Consider the following 12,784-nt stretch of genomic DNA (forward strand, 5'->3'; position numbering starts at 1 on the left):
CACCCGTGAGTGTGGGGGGGGCGAGGGGGGGGGCACAGACCACTCCTGGCATTTATACCCCTACTCTTGGCCAGGGCTGTAGCCCACCGCCCGGCTGGCTCCGCCCAAGCATGCAGCCGGGAGTAGAGACCGACTACCCTGCTGCTGACTTGGTGCTTTACCAAGCGCTCGCTGCCCTCCCACCACACGCACCCCCTGCCATCCAAGGCAACCCCCAAAGCAGCACGCACGGGGCTGAGGTTTGGGAACAGACATCCGCAGCCAAAGCGTGATTCATTAGCACTCGATACAGACCATTAAACCCTTGCCATGGGGCTTGCTGCCTCGGCAGCTCTGCTGGGAGCCAGCTGAGGCTGTGCGGGCCTTGTGGGAAGCAAACTGCTGAGTCCGGCTCTGCCAACCCCTTAATCTGGAGCAGTGATGCTAGGCAGGCCCACGGGGGCGATGGCTGTGCCCCTTGCGGGGGCTGCTGCCCTCCACCACTCCTTGTCTGCCAGCAATGTGGTAGGAAAATACAATGCAAGAAGCTAAGTGTGAGAAAACTGCTGCACTGACCCCATCTGAGGGTCAGCACACAGTGCTCTGCCTTCATGGGCAACAGGCACCCGAGCCGCCCCCGCCCCTTCAGTCCCCCCACAACAGGATGGGGCAGGCACAGCTACGTTCACAGAAGTCCAGTTTAAGACATTTTTATTCCTCTGCATGTTACACTTAGTGTTTAAGAAAATACAGGATCCCTTTTGACATTCATACATTTTTACAGGGGAAAAATAGGTTTCTCTACGAGGGTGGTTATTAAGCTTTGGGTGTTCCCAGGCTGACTTCAGGGGGTCCTCGCCCCGCTTGGCTGCCAGGCCAACCCCCTCTGTTCCTGAGCATCACTGCCCCAGTGCCCAGAGTCCAGGCCTGCAGAGCAGAGCTCGTGTCATTGCCTCAAGCTAAAAAAATAAAAAAAAAAATACAGTGCCCAGTATTTCCAGTTCCACTTTCCAATAGCTCCTACACTGGATACTGCAAAGGAAGAGCTGAGGACAGGGAGTGACCAGACTGCGCACACAAATATCTAAGAGACCCACGTTAGTGTGTGTGTGACTATCTGTAACAAGGAAACAGGTTAACCCTGTTTGCTAGAAACCTAGAGGAAATATAAATAAGGGTTCCCCACACTCGTGCATAGTCACAAACAGCTACTGGACACCAGGCTCACGCTGCCTACGAGCGCTGCCACGTAGGGAGAGAGGACAGCGAGGCAGAGCTACTATGAAGCTCAAGGCAAGAGATCCACACGCTTCACGAACAGAGCGCGTCTGCCCACGCGCAGCCCCTCGGCTCGGGGCCCCGGGGCAATGCTGCGGGAAGGGTGGCAAGCGATAGCTTTCACTTGGCAGGACACATCTTTGTGCTGTGTCCGGGCCAAAGGCTTCCTAAGGGCAGCGTCACCCACACGGTCATTACTTCTAGGCTGCCACAGTGTGCGAGAAATTCAGATTTAAACGTCACTATAGAAAGCAGATTGAAAAAAGCAGCTGTTGGGATAAGACCTTTATGACCCTAGGTGGGCTGCTACCCAGAGGCAAAGCTGAGGGCCAGGAGGGAGTGAAAGGCTCACTAGACGAGGCGTTAGACAGCGAGCGAGCTACCTCCCCTTGGCAGGGCTGCAGCACATTGGCACTAGCAGCAGAAAACAAAACAGATGTTACAAAAGCTTCTTCCAAGCGCCAGCGGACTCCACTTGGTCACTGCGGGGAGAGAGATGCACATGGAAAAGAAGTGATACTCTAAGGCAAAGGCCTTTCGCTTCAGGACCTCAGGACACCAGCACAGCTAAACGTCCCCCCACACCCCAGCTGCTAAGTCCCTCGCAAGCTCTCTGCCCTTCCCACTAACACCAGCTGCCTAAATACCTCTTGCCCGAGTCTTGCAGGCAAACCACACACCAGCACCCACCCCGTTCCAACCTCCCCCGAGCACCAGGCCCCGGGGGGCACCCCCTGCCCTTTCTGCTGCTGGCGTCTCTAAAGGGCCAGTGAACGCTGTCCCAACCTTAGGCCTCGCACGGAGGGATATAAGGTATGAGCTGTACTGGAAGGGAATGGGGAGAAAGTGTCAACAAGAGACGTTGTCGATCCAAGTGGTTCAAACTCCAGTCCAAGCCGAGGGGCGGTTAGCTGGTACCGGGAGAGATTTCTGGGAACTCCTTATAAATCTCCAAGATGATCAGTTTGTCCATCTGGCACTGCTGGCCCTCCTCCTCCTCTCCCAGGATGCGCTGCAAGATGCCCTGCAGGTCGGAGAGGCGGTGCTGGTGCTGCAGATAGGGCGTGGAGCGGATGATAGCATGCATCAGAGATAGATACTCCATCCTCAGCTGCCAAGTGGGAGGGGAGACAAAACACAGAGCACAATGAAAGATTTAAAGTGAGATAAACAAGCATGCCAGCCTCCATTACCGCATGAGCACAGGAACAGCTGCTGCTGCACCACCAGCCAGAGAGCAACTCCAGAGGCACCTGCTTTTCCTTAAGGCTCATTAGCAGCTATGGAAAACTCCGCTTTTCCCACAGTAACCCAGTGCTGCTCTTCACCCGCTCTCAAACATGCACACATCCCCTGCCTCTTGCAATACCAAAACAGGGAGATCCCTCCTACTTCTACTACTCACAGAGGGTCCCTGTTCCCAAAGGTCCCTGGACAGAAGGGTGCAGACCACCAAAAGCCTGGCAGATCTTTCTTCAAACACGCCTTTCTACTGCTGTGTGCTGAGCAGGATAAATCCCCCCTTCCTCCTCAGTCCCCAGGGTTGATTTGAGCACCCAGAAATGTTGTGCCCACCCCAGGACTCCACTCTTGACTACACCAGCAGGCCCCACGGAGGGCCAGGAGAAATACTGTTGCTTAGGGACTGTGCTCTCTTCCCCAGTGCCTATGGGTTACTGTGAGCACCTTATCTCCTGGGGAGAGATCAGCAATCTGCCGCACCAGGATGTCTATCAGGACCATCATGTCCGTGTGGTAGAAGATGCTGGCCGTATCCTTGCTGGCAAAGATGTCCTGCAGAAACTTCAGCACTGAGTGTGGCGGCTGAGGCTGATGCTTGAAGATACAAACTGGATCATCTGGGGGAGGCAGAGAGACTGTGCTAAGCCACATGTTCCCCGTTGCCCACCTCCTCCATCTTCAGTGCACATCCCTTCATTAGACCCTACAGGCTTTGGAGAGGAGGCTGCCCCTGGCCTCAGCCAGCCGCTCCCTGCCTGTGGCTAGCTTTTGTGCCAGCAGACCTTAGTGCCTTGCACAAAGCTGTGTAATCAAGATGGCAGCTCTGCAGGGTACCAAGCAGAGACCAAACTCATTAGTATTAGCATTAATCATTGTTTATATTTCACCTACCATCCCAGGTGAGAGCTCATTAGCACATCACCTCTCACTGTCTCCCCTTTTTGCTCAACAGCTACCACTCATTTTCTCCCTGGTTTATTAAGTCTCATCCAATGACGCCTCTGAAAAGCCCACCAGAGCCTGTACTAGAAATGAGCTTTCACCACAGAGACCAGGCTAGTACTGTCCCAGAAGCAAGAAAAGAAACACCTCCAAGTTTAAATGAGCCATCACATCCTGTTCTCTTCCAAAACATGTCCCTGCAGACCCCAAGAGGGGCTCTGGGAGACTGCAGCCCCCCCCAGCAGTTGTCAGGAGGGCAGGCAAAAGAGAAGCATCTTCATTAGGTTGTGGCCCCCCTCTTTCTTCCCCCAGCCCCTCACAGTAAGGTGATCCCTGCAGGGAATCTGGCAGGGAAAGGGCTAAACAAAGGCTTTGGGAGGAGGCCAGACAGAAGAGCACAGAGATGCCGGCTGCCCTCAAGCTGATATAGTGTGGAGACAGTGATTTGCAACCCCAAAGAGAACTAAAGCCAGAGTAAGATGAGCTGCAAGCATCACAGGATGAGTTATTTACCAGCAAATCAACAAAATGAATCTCAGGCAGCAAAGCCCCTGTGCTCCAGAAGGTATTAGAAAGCACAATAGTGGCATGCAGCACAGGCAGAAATACCTGGCACCGCTCTTCCTGCGGAGATCTCCAGCTTTCTAGCAATCTGCTTTGCAAAAGCTCTACACGTACAGTGGATTTCACTCTACGCCTGGAGCAGACACAAAGCTAACCTTCTGCCGGCGATTCTGAAATGGGAAGTTCCACTCTAAGCAGCATTTCGGAAGGCAAGACCTCCCTCTGGATCTGTCCCCCAGGGCCGATGATCACCAGCACGGGCTGAGGTTTGTGTGCCAGCGCTGATGGAGCCCTGTCTGTCCAAGGACAGAAGTGGCCCAGGACCAGCTTTCCTCCCAGACAAGAGCTTGCCTACATTGCAGCCGGCCATGCCACGAGATGGGGCTGATCTGACCCAGAAGTACAAGGGGACCGGTTTGCATGGAAATGTCAACCCAGAGGCCCCTTCTCTCTTCCTAGATGCCACCAGCATCACTTTATTCTTTGTGCAGCTCCATCCTCAGCAATGCAGCCTGTCACCTTCACAAACTCACCAGGAAGCAGCCCGTCCTGCCTGAGCCGACAGCTTCTCAGCTACCTGCATCCCCGACACAACCCACCCCTTAACGAGCACCAGGCTCCTCTCCCTGAGTCACCATTAGCTGCACCCCCTGCCAGGCATGTAACAGAGCCACAAACACTCACCTCCCCTGTTCAGCAGCAGCAGCAGCTTTTCTGTGAAAGTCTTGACATTCGAGTGCTTGCTTATTGTAGTCATGATCACACTGTGTTCTGGAACTAAGGAAGAAACCTGTTCAGCACATCCCTTTGCTTCCTGAAGACCACGGTAATAAAAAGGAATAGTGGAGGGCTCCTATTTCGCACCAGTGATCTGGGGAGTTTTGGGGAACCACAGTCTATCAGGACTATGAAAAGTTTCAGCCCCGGAGAGTGGGTGAGCAGGGAGAGGAAAGGTGAAATAAATCTGGAAACAATGCATGAAACACTTGGGACTTCGTGCTTTCTAAGTGCATCCAATTCACATGCAGGCTAGCCAGCCAAATACTGTGAAATACTTTGTAAAAGCTTTATGTTGTGAAACATTACCTCTGCTCACAACCCTCTGAAGCCAAGGGCTCCACTCTCTAGCATCTTCATACTCTGTATCGGCAGTGCCCTGCTGGAATTTATTACCTTCTCATAAGAAGGGACGGCCAGGTCCCAGGAGCATGCCAGAAGGGAAAAGTTGTTCTTCCCAGCACTCGGCACAGGGCTGTGCAAAGGGAGGTGCTGAAGACTTCTTCTAGGTAATGTCCCCTAGCTGCTTTGGGGGTTATTTCTTGTAATTAAAATATGTTCACCCTAGCAGACTTTATGCATGTGTGTGAGTGCGCACACTCAGAAGTGTCCAAACAGCACAGTGTGGCTATTTCTGTGGCATAGGGTTGGCAACCCTATAATACTTCACAGGCTGCGAAGTGCTTTAGGATCCTTCACATTGAAAAGCATCAATATAATATGTTTTTAGGAGAGTTTTTGAGCTAATGCTGCATCACTGAACTGTACGATAGATGAATCTTGCAGACAGAGGAATAAAAATTCAATTCACTAATAAGCAACCTGAACATCATTTAACATGTTCTTAGCATCAGAGAACAAGTCACTGCTCTCTGCTGCACCCCAGGTGGGCAATAATCCCCCAGAAACACACTGCTTGTCATGCATTATTGCCTAATTACTGCAGCCAGGAAGTATACGGGTAACTGTGAGAAGAGGTAACAAATGAAAGCAGCAGAGACCATACTCTATCAGTCTCTGTGCAATCAACTTTCACATGAAATTAGAAACTTTCACATAAATGTTAATGAAGCGCAACTCAAAATAACAGGTAAATTACTGGACACGTCCTTGCTGCTTTATACTCCCCTCCCTCCATGAAGCCAAGGATAAAGCCATGAAGCAGAACAAGAGGAAATAATTAAAGACAATTGGAGCAACAGGAGACTTTGGGTTAAGGAGTGGCCTCTTTTAGCAGGACCTGGAACTACTCTCCAATCTTCCAACAACAGGCTTTAAAACTCACAGGCAGTGAGAGGGCAAATGCCCTTCTCTAGGGACTAGATGTGTTGCCTGTTCTCATGGAGCTCAGCAGGGGAGGGAGGACAGAGAACGAGGGCACTCAGGAGAGCGCACAGCTCAGGCCAACATTGAAGAGCCTGGTGCCAACACACAGGCATTGAATGAGCTTCAAGAGGTGCAGCTGGGTAAGCAGGTTTGTCAAGACCTACAGAAGGCAGAGGACTTTCTTTCGGGACTGGTACTGAGAAATGCCCGCTGAAGCATTTTCTCTCCCAAGTCAGCTGTGCCTACGAGTTAACCCCACTCATGTTCCGCAAGTGCAACCCAGCAAGTGCTCTGATCCAGGCAGTGTGGAAGTACAGAGAGAAATCTGCTGGGCTTCACAAAGCTGCTGTGCCCCAGAGGGTCAGTTGGTTGGACACAGGCTCTCAGACTCTTTTTCCTCTAGGGTTTTGCACAATATTTAAACACAGTGTATTGCCAGACACTAGGGGAGCTGGAGAGGTTATCACAGCACCATGAAGTTCCAGTGAGATTCTCCCTCCCCATTCTTCACATCCTCACTGCTCCAGACCACTGAAGTCCTGCCAAACCGACCTGGAATGTGGAGATTGAAGGCCAGAAGGACGTTGACAAATAAGTCAGGCAGCTGGTCGGTGGTGTCCGAGGGCAGCCCGTCCTCAATCACATCCAGCAGGAACTGCACAAACTGAGAGTTGAGATGTTCTGCGCAAGGAGAAAGAGGGACATTTACCGCACAGTGAAAATAAACTGAGCAACAAGGGACCACGCAAGCCACTTCTCCATGCTTTTATGCTTAAAAACCATTAGTGGAGTGCCAGTGTCAGCCTCCAGGGTATTAACAACCCTACAAGCAGACTAGACAGACCGCTGAAGTGCCTTTGTGCGAGAGACAAGCGGCTCAGAGAACTATCCACAGTGCAGGGGAATGCTGAAAGCTGGTCCCCCCACTGGCAATTTTTTTTTTTGAGTAAATAAAACACCAAAATCTTGCTCTAGCTGTTGTTCCAGCACCACTGCTGCCAATGAAGGCTTCAGGTAGGAAGACATTTCTATTCTTGACCACTGGCTTAATCCATCTATTTAAAAAAAAAGTAATCATCCAGATTATTAGTAACAACCCACTTTTCAATTTACCTATTAGGAAAGCTCAGGAGCTCATGCAAATAAGTCCACCTGCAGGAAATAATTGCCAGGGTTACACGAGGAGAGAAAAGCAGGAGGTGTGGAGGCTCATTCCACAGTCTCTACTACACCAGCTTAAATCTTATGTGTTTACCAGGGTGTTAAGGTGAAGCTGCTGAGGAGATGCTTATAACAATCTCTACTGCATTTCTAGGAAAACTGAGCCCAGAGTTTCCCAAATACGGGGAACACAACATGGCCAGGGGAAGAAGCAGGCAGGCAGTGCTTTCTGGCTGAAGGTTGGAATGAAAGGACAAAGGATAAAACAGGCAGGTCTGGCACGTTTGCACTTCCCTATTGACTGCAATACCCTTAATCATCTCCACCTTCCCTAAGAGCTTGAAATACACAGGGCTGCACCATCCCATTAGAAGGGAGACCAGGAAGAGGCCACATTATGCAGCTGACAGCTTTAGTGGGCGTTCATGGAGCGATCTGAGCTCTCAGCCTCATCAGCAGACAGAACGTCTCTGAGGCAAGTAAGAGGTGCGTGCTTTCACGCAGGGCAGAGGTAAAACAAAATGCTGCTTAGTCACAGTGATAGGCAAATCCACCTCTTCTGCAGCATGGCATCAGTCCTCCACTGCTCTAACTCAGATTTGTGCTGCTCTCTGGAAATCTGGCATCTCAGCCCAGTGTTTCAGCAGCCAGGCTCTATTGATAAAGAGCAGACCCTACTCTTGCCCTGCTCGTGCTGGGCTTTCCCCATAGCTGTCCTCACCTCAACCACCAGGAAAGGTCCCTTCCCTGTGCCTGCCGGCACACCCCAGATGTCCCACCATCATGTCTGCTGTCCTACCAAGCCATAAGCATAAGCTGCTCTTACCATAGTGATGATATGGCAGGGGCTCCCCCATGGAGAACATCATTGCCAGCACCAGTGCAGAGTAGCACATCTTTTGATGATCTGCAAGGTAAAGGTCCTGCCATTAGTTCTTCTGAGGATGCGGAACGCTGTTCCCAAGCTGCAGCTGGGAACTCGCACATTTAATACAGACATTTAACACTGATTAATCTGCTCCGCTCCTACATTCCTGTATTTACTGAGCTATAAGGGTGTTTTTCCCTCTGTTTAAGCACACCACACGCCTTCTGCGCCATGCATTTCCAAAGCAATTTAAAAATAATCACAACAAGAATTCTTGATTTTTTTCCCCTCCACTTAAGAGAATCTGGGCAAACTTGATCCAAATAATTAAAAGCCTCCCCTGCACAGTCCCAGGACACATCCCATAGTTACGTAATTACTGAACCCAGAAAAAGCATCCATCTGGCCACCTTGAAATACCGCCTGTTCCAACCAACACCACCCCCGGACAGTTATGCTGCTTGTTACCGTCTCTGAACTGCTCTACTTTCTCTACCTCAGCTCTGCCTGGAGGTATAAGAGGTCTCTGAGGAGACCAGATCACTGCTCGTGACTCGGGCTGTGCATCTGCCCACCTCCCAGGCCACACATGCCTCCAGCATTAATACGTCCCACAGCCTGCTAGTACAACACAATTTTCACTGGCAGCAGCTATACGTGAATACTCCACAGAACCACAGCCAGCACCTTTCCTGAATTTTAATTAATGGATACACTAGATATTTGCAGAAGAAAAAAAAAGTCATGGAATAGGATCTATGTCATAATAAAATGTGGCCTCCGTCCAGTTCAGCAAGTCCGAAGATGACAGGAAAAAGAGTATTATTTTTATAAAGTAGGTTACCACACATACTGGCTAAATAAAGTTCAGCTACATCTGCCAGAAAGAGCCTGGGGGCACTTGTTACAAGAAAACTGAGGGTGTGTTTATAAAAAACTGACTCAAACTACTTTTCATTAGAGGAGAAAGTCCCTTCAATGTATGATGCTTCTCCCAACAGTACTGCTTCCCTGGACAATACATGCTGGTTCCAGTTCCCCCTCCGACCCTTTAAGACATTTCACTTCTGTATGCACAAATTGATCCATCTCTAAGCACCTGCACTGTGCAGTTTGGTTTTACTGCACAGGCTGATGCCTTCACTGTCACAGGATACTCCTGGACTTGGCCAAAGGACTTGCAACACTTGGCAGCGCTCAGATTTACTGTTAGCATGGGGGGAAAAAATGCTAGAGAATCATTCCAGCCTCGTGCCCCTGGAAAGTCAGCTCTGTGAGAAAAGCCTCTATAAACAAAGAACACACAGACTTTGTCAGAACTCCACAAGATGCCTGAGTTTTCAAACAGCAAATACTTTGAGTAAAAATAGATCATTTGGGGCTTAACCAGAGATACTACAGCATTAACAAGATTAAGGGTTTGTAGGAGAGCACTCTAGACCATGTGGCAGCAAAGGAAAGCTGGAAACTGCTGTTTACTCTTGGTAAACAAAGAGTGAGGATATTCAATGACTTAAATATAATTCATACTTATATAAGCTTTCAGCTATAAGGTATCAGTGATGCCAAAGCTCACTGTAACAGATAAAGAATCTGACAAACTGTTCACCACACAATTTCTTCATTCTGTCCTCCACAGCTTCAGGAGTTGGGTATCAGAGGCAGGATACTGCGGTAGGTAGACATAGGGACCTGCTGTTCCCATGTTCCTAGTAAGGCTTTCATGAACAAAACATTTTCTCTCATCACATCAGGAGCAATGAAATAATGGTCTGAGAACCAGAAGCCAGTGAGAAACATGTGGTTGTAACAAATATGGAGGAAGAAATTAATTAGAGATGGGAGGGGGGAGGGTAGTTTTACACATCCTTGGCCCATCTGCCATGAACTGATGTCCATTCATATGCCAACCACCATACTGCTGGTTGACAGCAGACTCCACTACTAGGTAGCAAATCTTGTTGGATTTGCCTAAGGACACCAAATCAAAGGATGCTGAAACCAGTCAGAAAACTGAACTCCAGGAAAATCTGGATTAACCCGGTGCACTCGCTCAGCACAGACGCTACAAGTTTTTGGAGCATCCTGGCTGCAGCCAGACTCATCCAAGACTCACCATGCTGAAGAACGGAGTAATTGCCAGTCAAAGCACGGCTTTTTTTCCTTCCAGAGCAGCACCAGTGGCTGCAAGAAAGTAAATAGCATTAACACAACTCTATTGAAGCAGAGGGACTCTGCTGACGACAGACTGATAAGCATCACTCAAGTGGCCGTGAAGGGCAGGAGAGATGTGGCTGTTTGCTCACCAGCCTGCATTTCTGAAGTCTGCTGAGGTACTGGTAAGAAAGCTGCTATTATATATGAAAGGTATTTCCCAGAGGCCTTCAAAGACCTTGCTTCCAACCTCCAAACACAGCAGTGCAAAATCAGGGCACTGGGAGCAGACACAACTGTCTACAACTCAAGTGAAAACAGCCCAACAGCTGACTTGCATGTACCCTGAGCTGCAACAAGGGAGAAAGTCATGATTACAGAGTGGATTTTCCCTGTCTGTTTTCTTTGGAATTGTTCTGGCTAATTCTGCCTCGTTGTGGCTTATTACAAGCTCTTTTAACACTGATAGATGTGCAGGCCAGGCGCAGCAGAGGGAAGTGGCTGTCCAGAAGCAATAAGACCCAAGCATCTGGCAGAAGAACTGGCCAGCAGCCAACACGCCTGCATCAGCCCCAGGATAAAGCGCCTTCTCATCAAAGGCGCCCAGCATCCACGCACAGAGCTTCCACCTCGGCTGCTCTTCAGTAACAAGCCAGGAGGGATCCAACAGAGCTGCTGCAGCCAGTTCAATGCTCCCCAGTTGCTTAGTGCTGGCACCGATTGCTCTGGCTCCTGCCATCCACAGAAGGGATTAGCTATTCCACAGTATGTCACGGATCAGCTGCTATTCCCCAGTTTTTAGTACTAAAAAAAGCTCAAGTCATTCTAGGATTCAAGGTCGTGTTTTCACTCAACGTACCACTTGCCATTTGCTGGTGCAGTAAGCACCAGAATGGCAGCAGGGAACTACTAATGCCCTAAAACACCTCTGAAGGACAGACCTGTTTGGGTCAAGGATGGTTACTTCTCTGCAGCCCCCCTGCAAAGGCCAAGGGGACTGGCTGCTGCACAGATGACATTTGTGCAAGCGCCTGCCATAAGCTTAGCACAAGGATGGCAGCACGGGATCAGGACATGGATTTGGGAGGCTCCTGTAACCAAAAGCAATCTGTCAGCAAAGGAAGAGCAGCTTTTCACCCTTCAACTGCACTGCCTATGTATTACAGCAAGGAGGAAAAAAAAACCCTCACCTTGAGACAAAGCAAGGGAGAGAAGGGATGCTGCAGAGCTGCAGGTTGGCAGTTCAGAGGATGTAGCAGAGCCACTTTTCACCCACTTCCACTGCGATGCTTTTTAGGTCCCCAAAGCAGGACTAACACTTGCTGGGAGATAGGCCTGCTTCAACCAGAAGCACTATGCGGAGATCAGCAAAGGTGCACTGAAGTCACCTACGTCAGAGCTCGATGCCCCGCCACAAGCAAGAGGCTGAGTTAGCTGTGCTATCTGGGACAATGCAGCCCCTGGGAAAATGCCCCGGACCTCAACGCTGCAACAGGCAGGGAGTGACAAGGAGCTCCGCGAAAGCTGAGGGCCGGCCCTGCCCTGCCTGCACAATAGCAGCTCAGGGAACAGAGCAGGAGACTGAAGCCTGTTTGAGCATGGTACAGAAAACACTCACCAGAAGACAATCTTTATGAATTAGTGATGGATGCATGATAAAGTTTATTTTTGGCAGCACAAAATCAGGAGTAATGTTGTCACAGAAGCACAGTCATAGTCCCATAACCAAGTATTATTTGCTTCTTGGGCAGTAAAACCTCAGCTTAGAAGAGGCTTCTCATGCATAGCCAGATGAAACACCAACAGCATGGTAAGTTCACTGCATGGAATTGATCAGCAGAGGTAGCACAAAGAGAAAGCGTAGCCAACACAGGCGTAATGATCTCAGTCCCCCTCCACACCACCCTGCCCTGCCCTGAGCTGAAACATTATTTTTCAGGCACTCCCCACCTCTGAAATGCCCACACTTCAAAGCATCTAAGCAAAAGTGAGTGCAAAGCCTTCTGCAACAGGCTTGATTTTCACCTCTCACACCCCTTTCCAGACACCAGATTAGCCCCGTTAGTCCTGTCCACCACACAGTCGGGTTGGCACAGTCTGTGGTGGGATGCTGGGGACAGGGACATCTATTATGCACATCCAAGGTTGTCATCTTGGACATTTACTTGACTCACATGAAATGGATGTGATGGTCCCTGTTCTGCGCAGACTTGTCAATCCCTACACAATCTCATCACCAAATTAAGCTTCTCCACAGCTCCACAACACTCACAGCAAACCAACAGGCTGCAGGCTGCAATCAGGGCAGCGAGGCTCCAAATACGGGGCTCCAAATATTGGGCTTTGATCCACATGGTCACTCAACAGCTACTTTAATTGGTGGCTATGATTAGCACAAAACAATGGATTTTCAATATCCCTTTATTCAAGGATCCCTTACTCAAGGGCCTTATTCAAGGGTCACCTCCTTCAAGCTCAGGAGCGATGCATCCC

At 49.8% G+C, this 12,784-nt stretch overlaps 1 protein-coding gene across 1 annotated transcript in view; it reads right to left on the reverse strand.

The window, feature by feature from the left end:
• Positions 1–677: 677 nt before the first annotated feature.
• The window catches only part of NCKIPSD (NCK interacting protein with SH3 domain), a 34,645-nt gene continuing 22,538 nt past the window's right edge, over positions 678–12,784 (reverse strand). Inside the window, exons 8-12 of the mRNA XM_019473452.1 lie at positions 8,096–8,176; positions 6,661–6,789; positions 4,690–4,782; positions 2,944–3,116; positions 678–2,368 (exon numbers count right to left, since the gene is read on the reverse strand). Coding sequence (XP_019328997.1) covers positions 2,165–2,368; positions 2,944–3,116; positions 4,690–4,782; positions 6,661–6,789; positions 8,096–8,176 — 680 coding nt within the window. The 3' untranslated portion in view covers positions 678–2,164. The remainder of the gene's footprint in view (positions 2,369–2,943; positions 3,117–4,689; positions 4,783–6,660; positions 6,790–8,095; positions 8,177–12,784) is intronic.

The sequence above is a fragment of the Aptenodytes forsteri genome, unplaced genomic scaffold (genome assembly GCF_000699145.1).
Source record: "Aptenodytes forsteri isolate BGI_AS27 unplaced genomic scaffold, ASM69914v1 Scaffold53, whole genome shotgun sequence".
In the NCBI taxonomy this organism is placed as follows: domain Eukaryota; kingdom Metazoa; phylum Chordata; class Aves; order Sphenisciformes; family Spheniscidae; genus Aptenodytes; species Aptenodytes forsteri.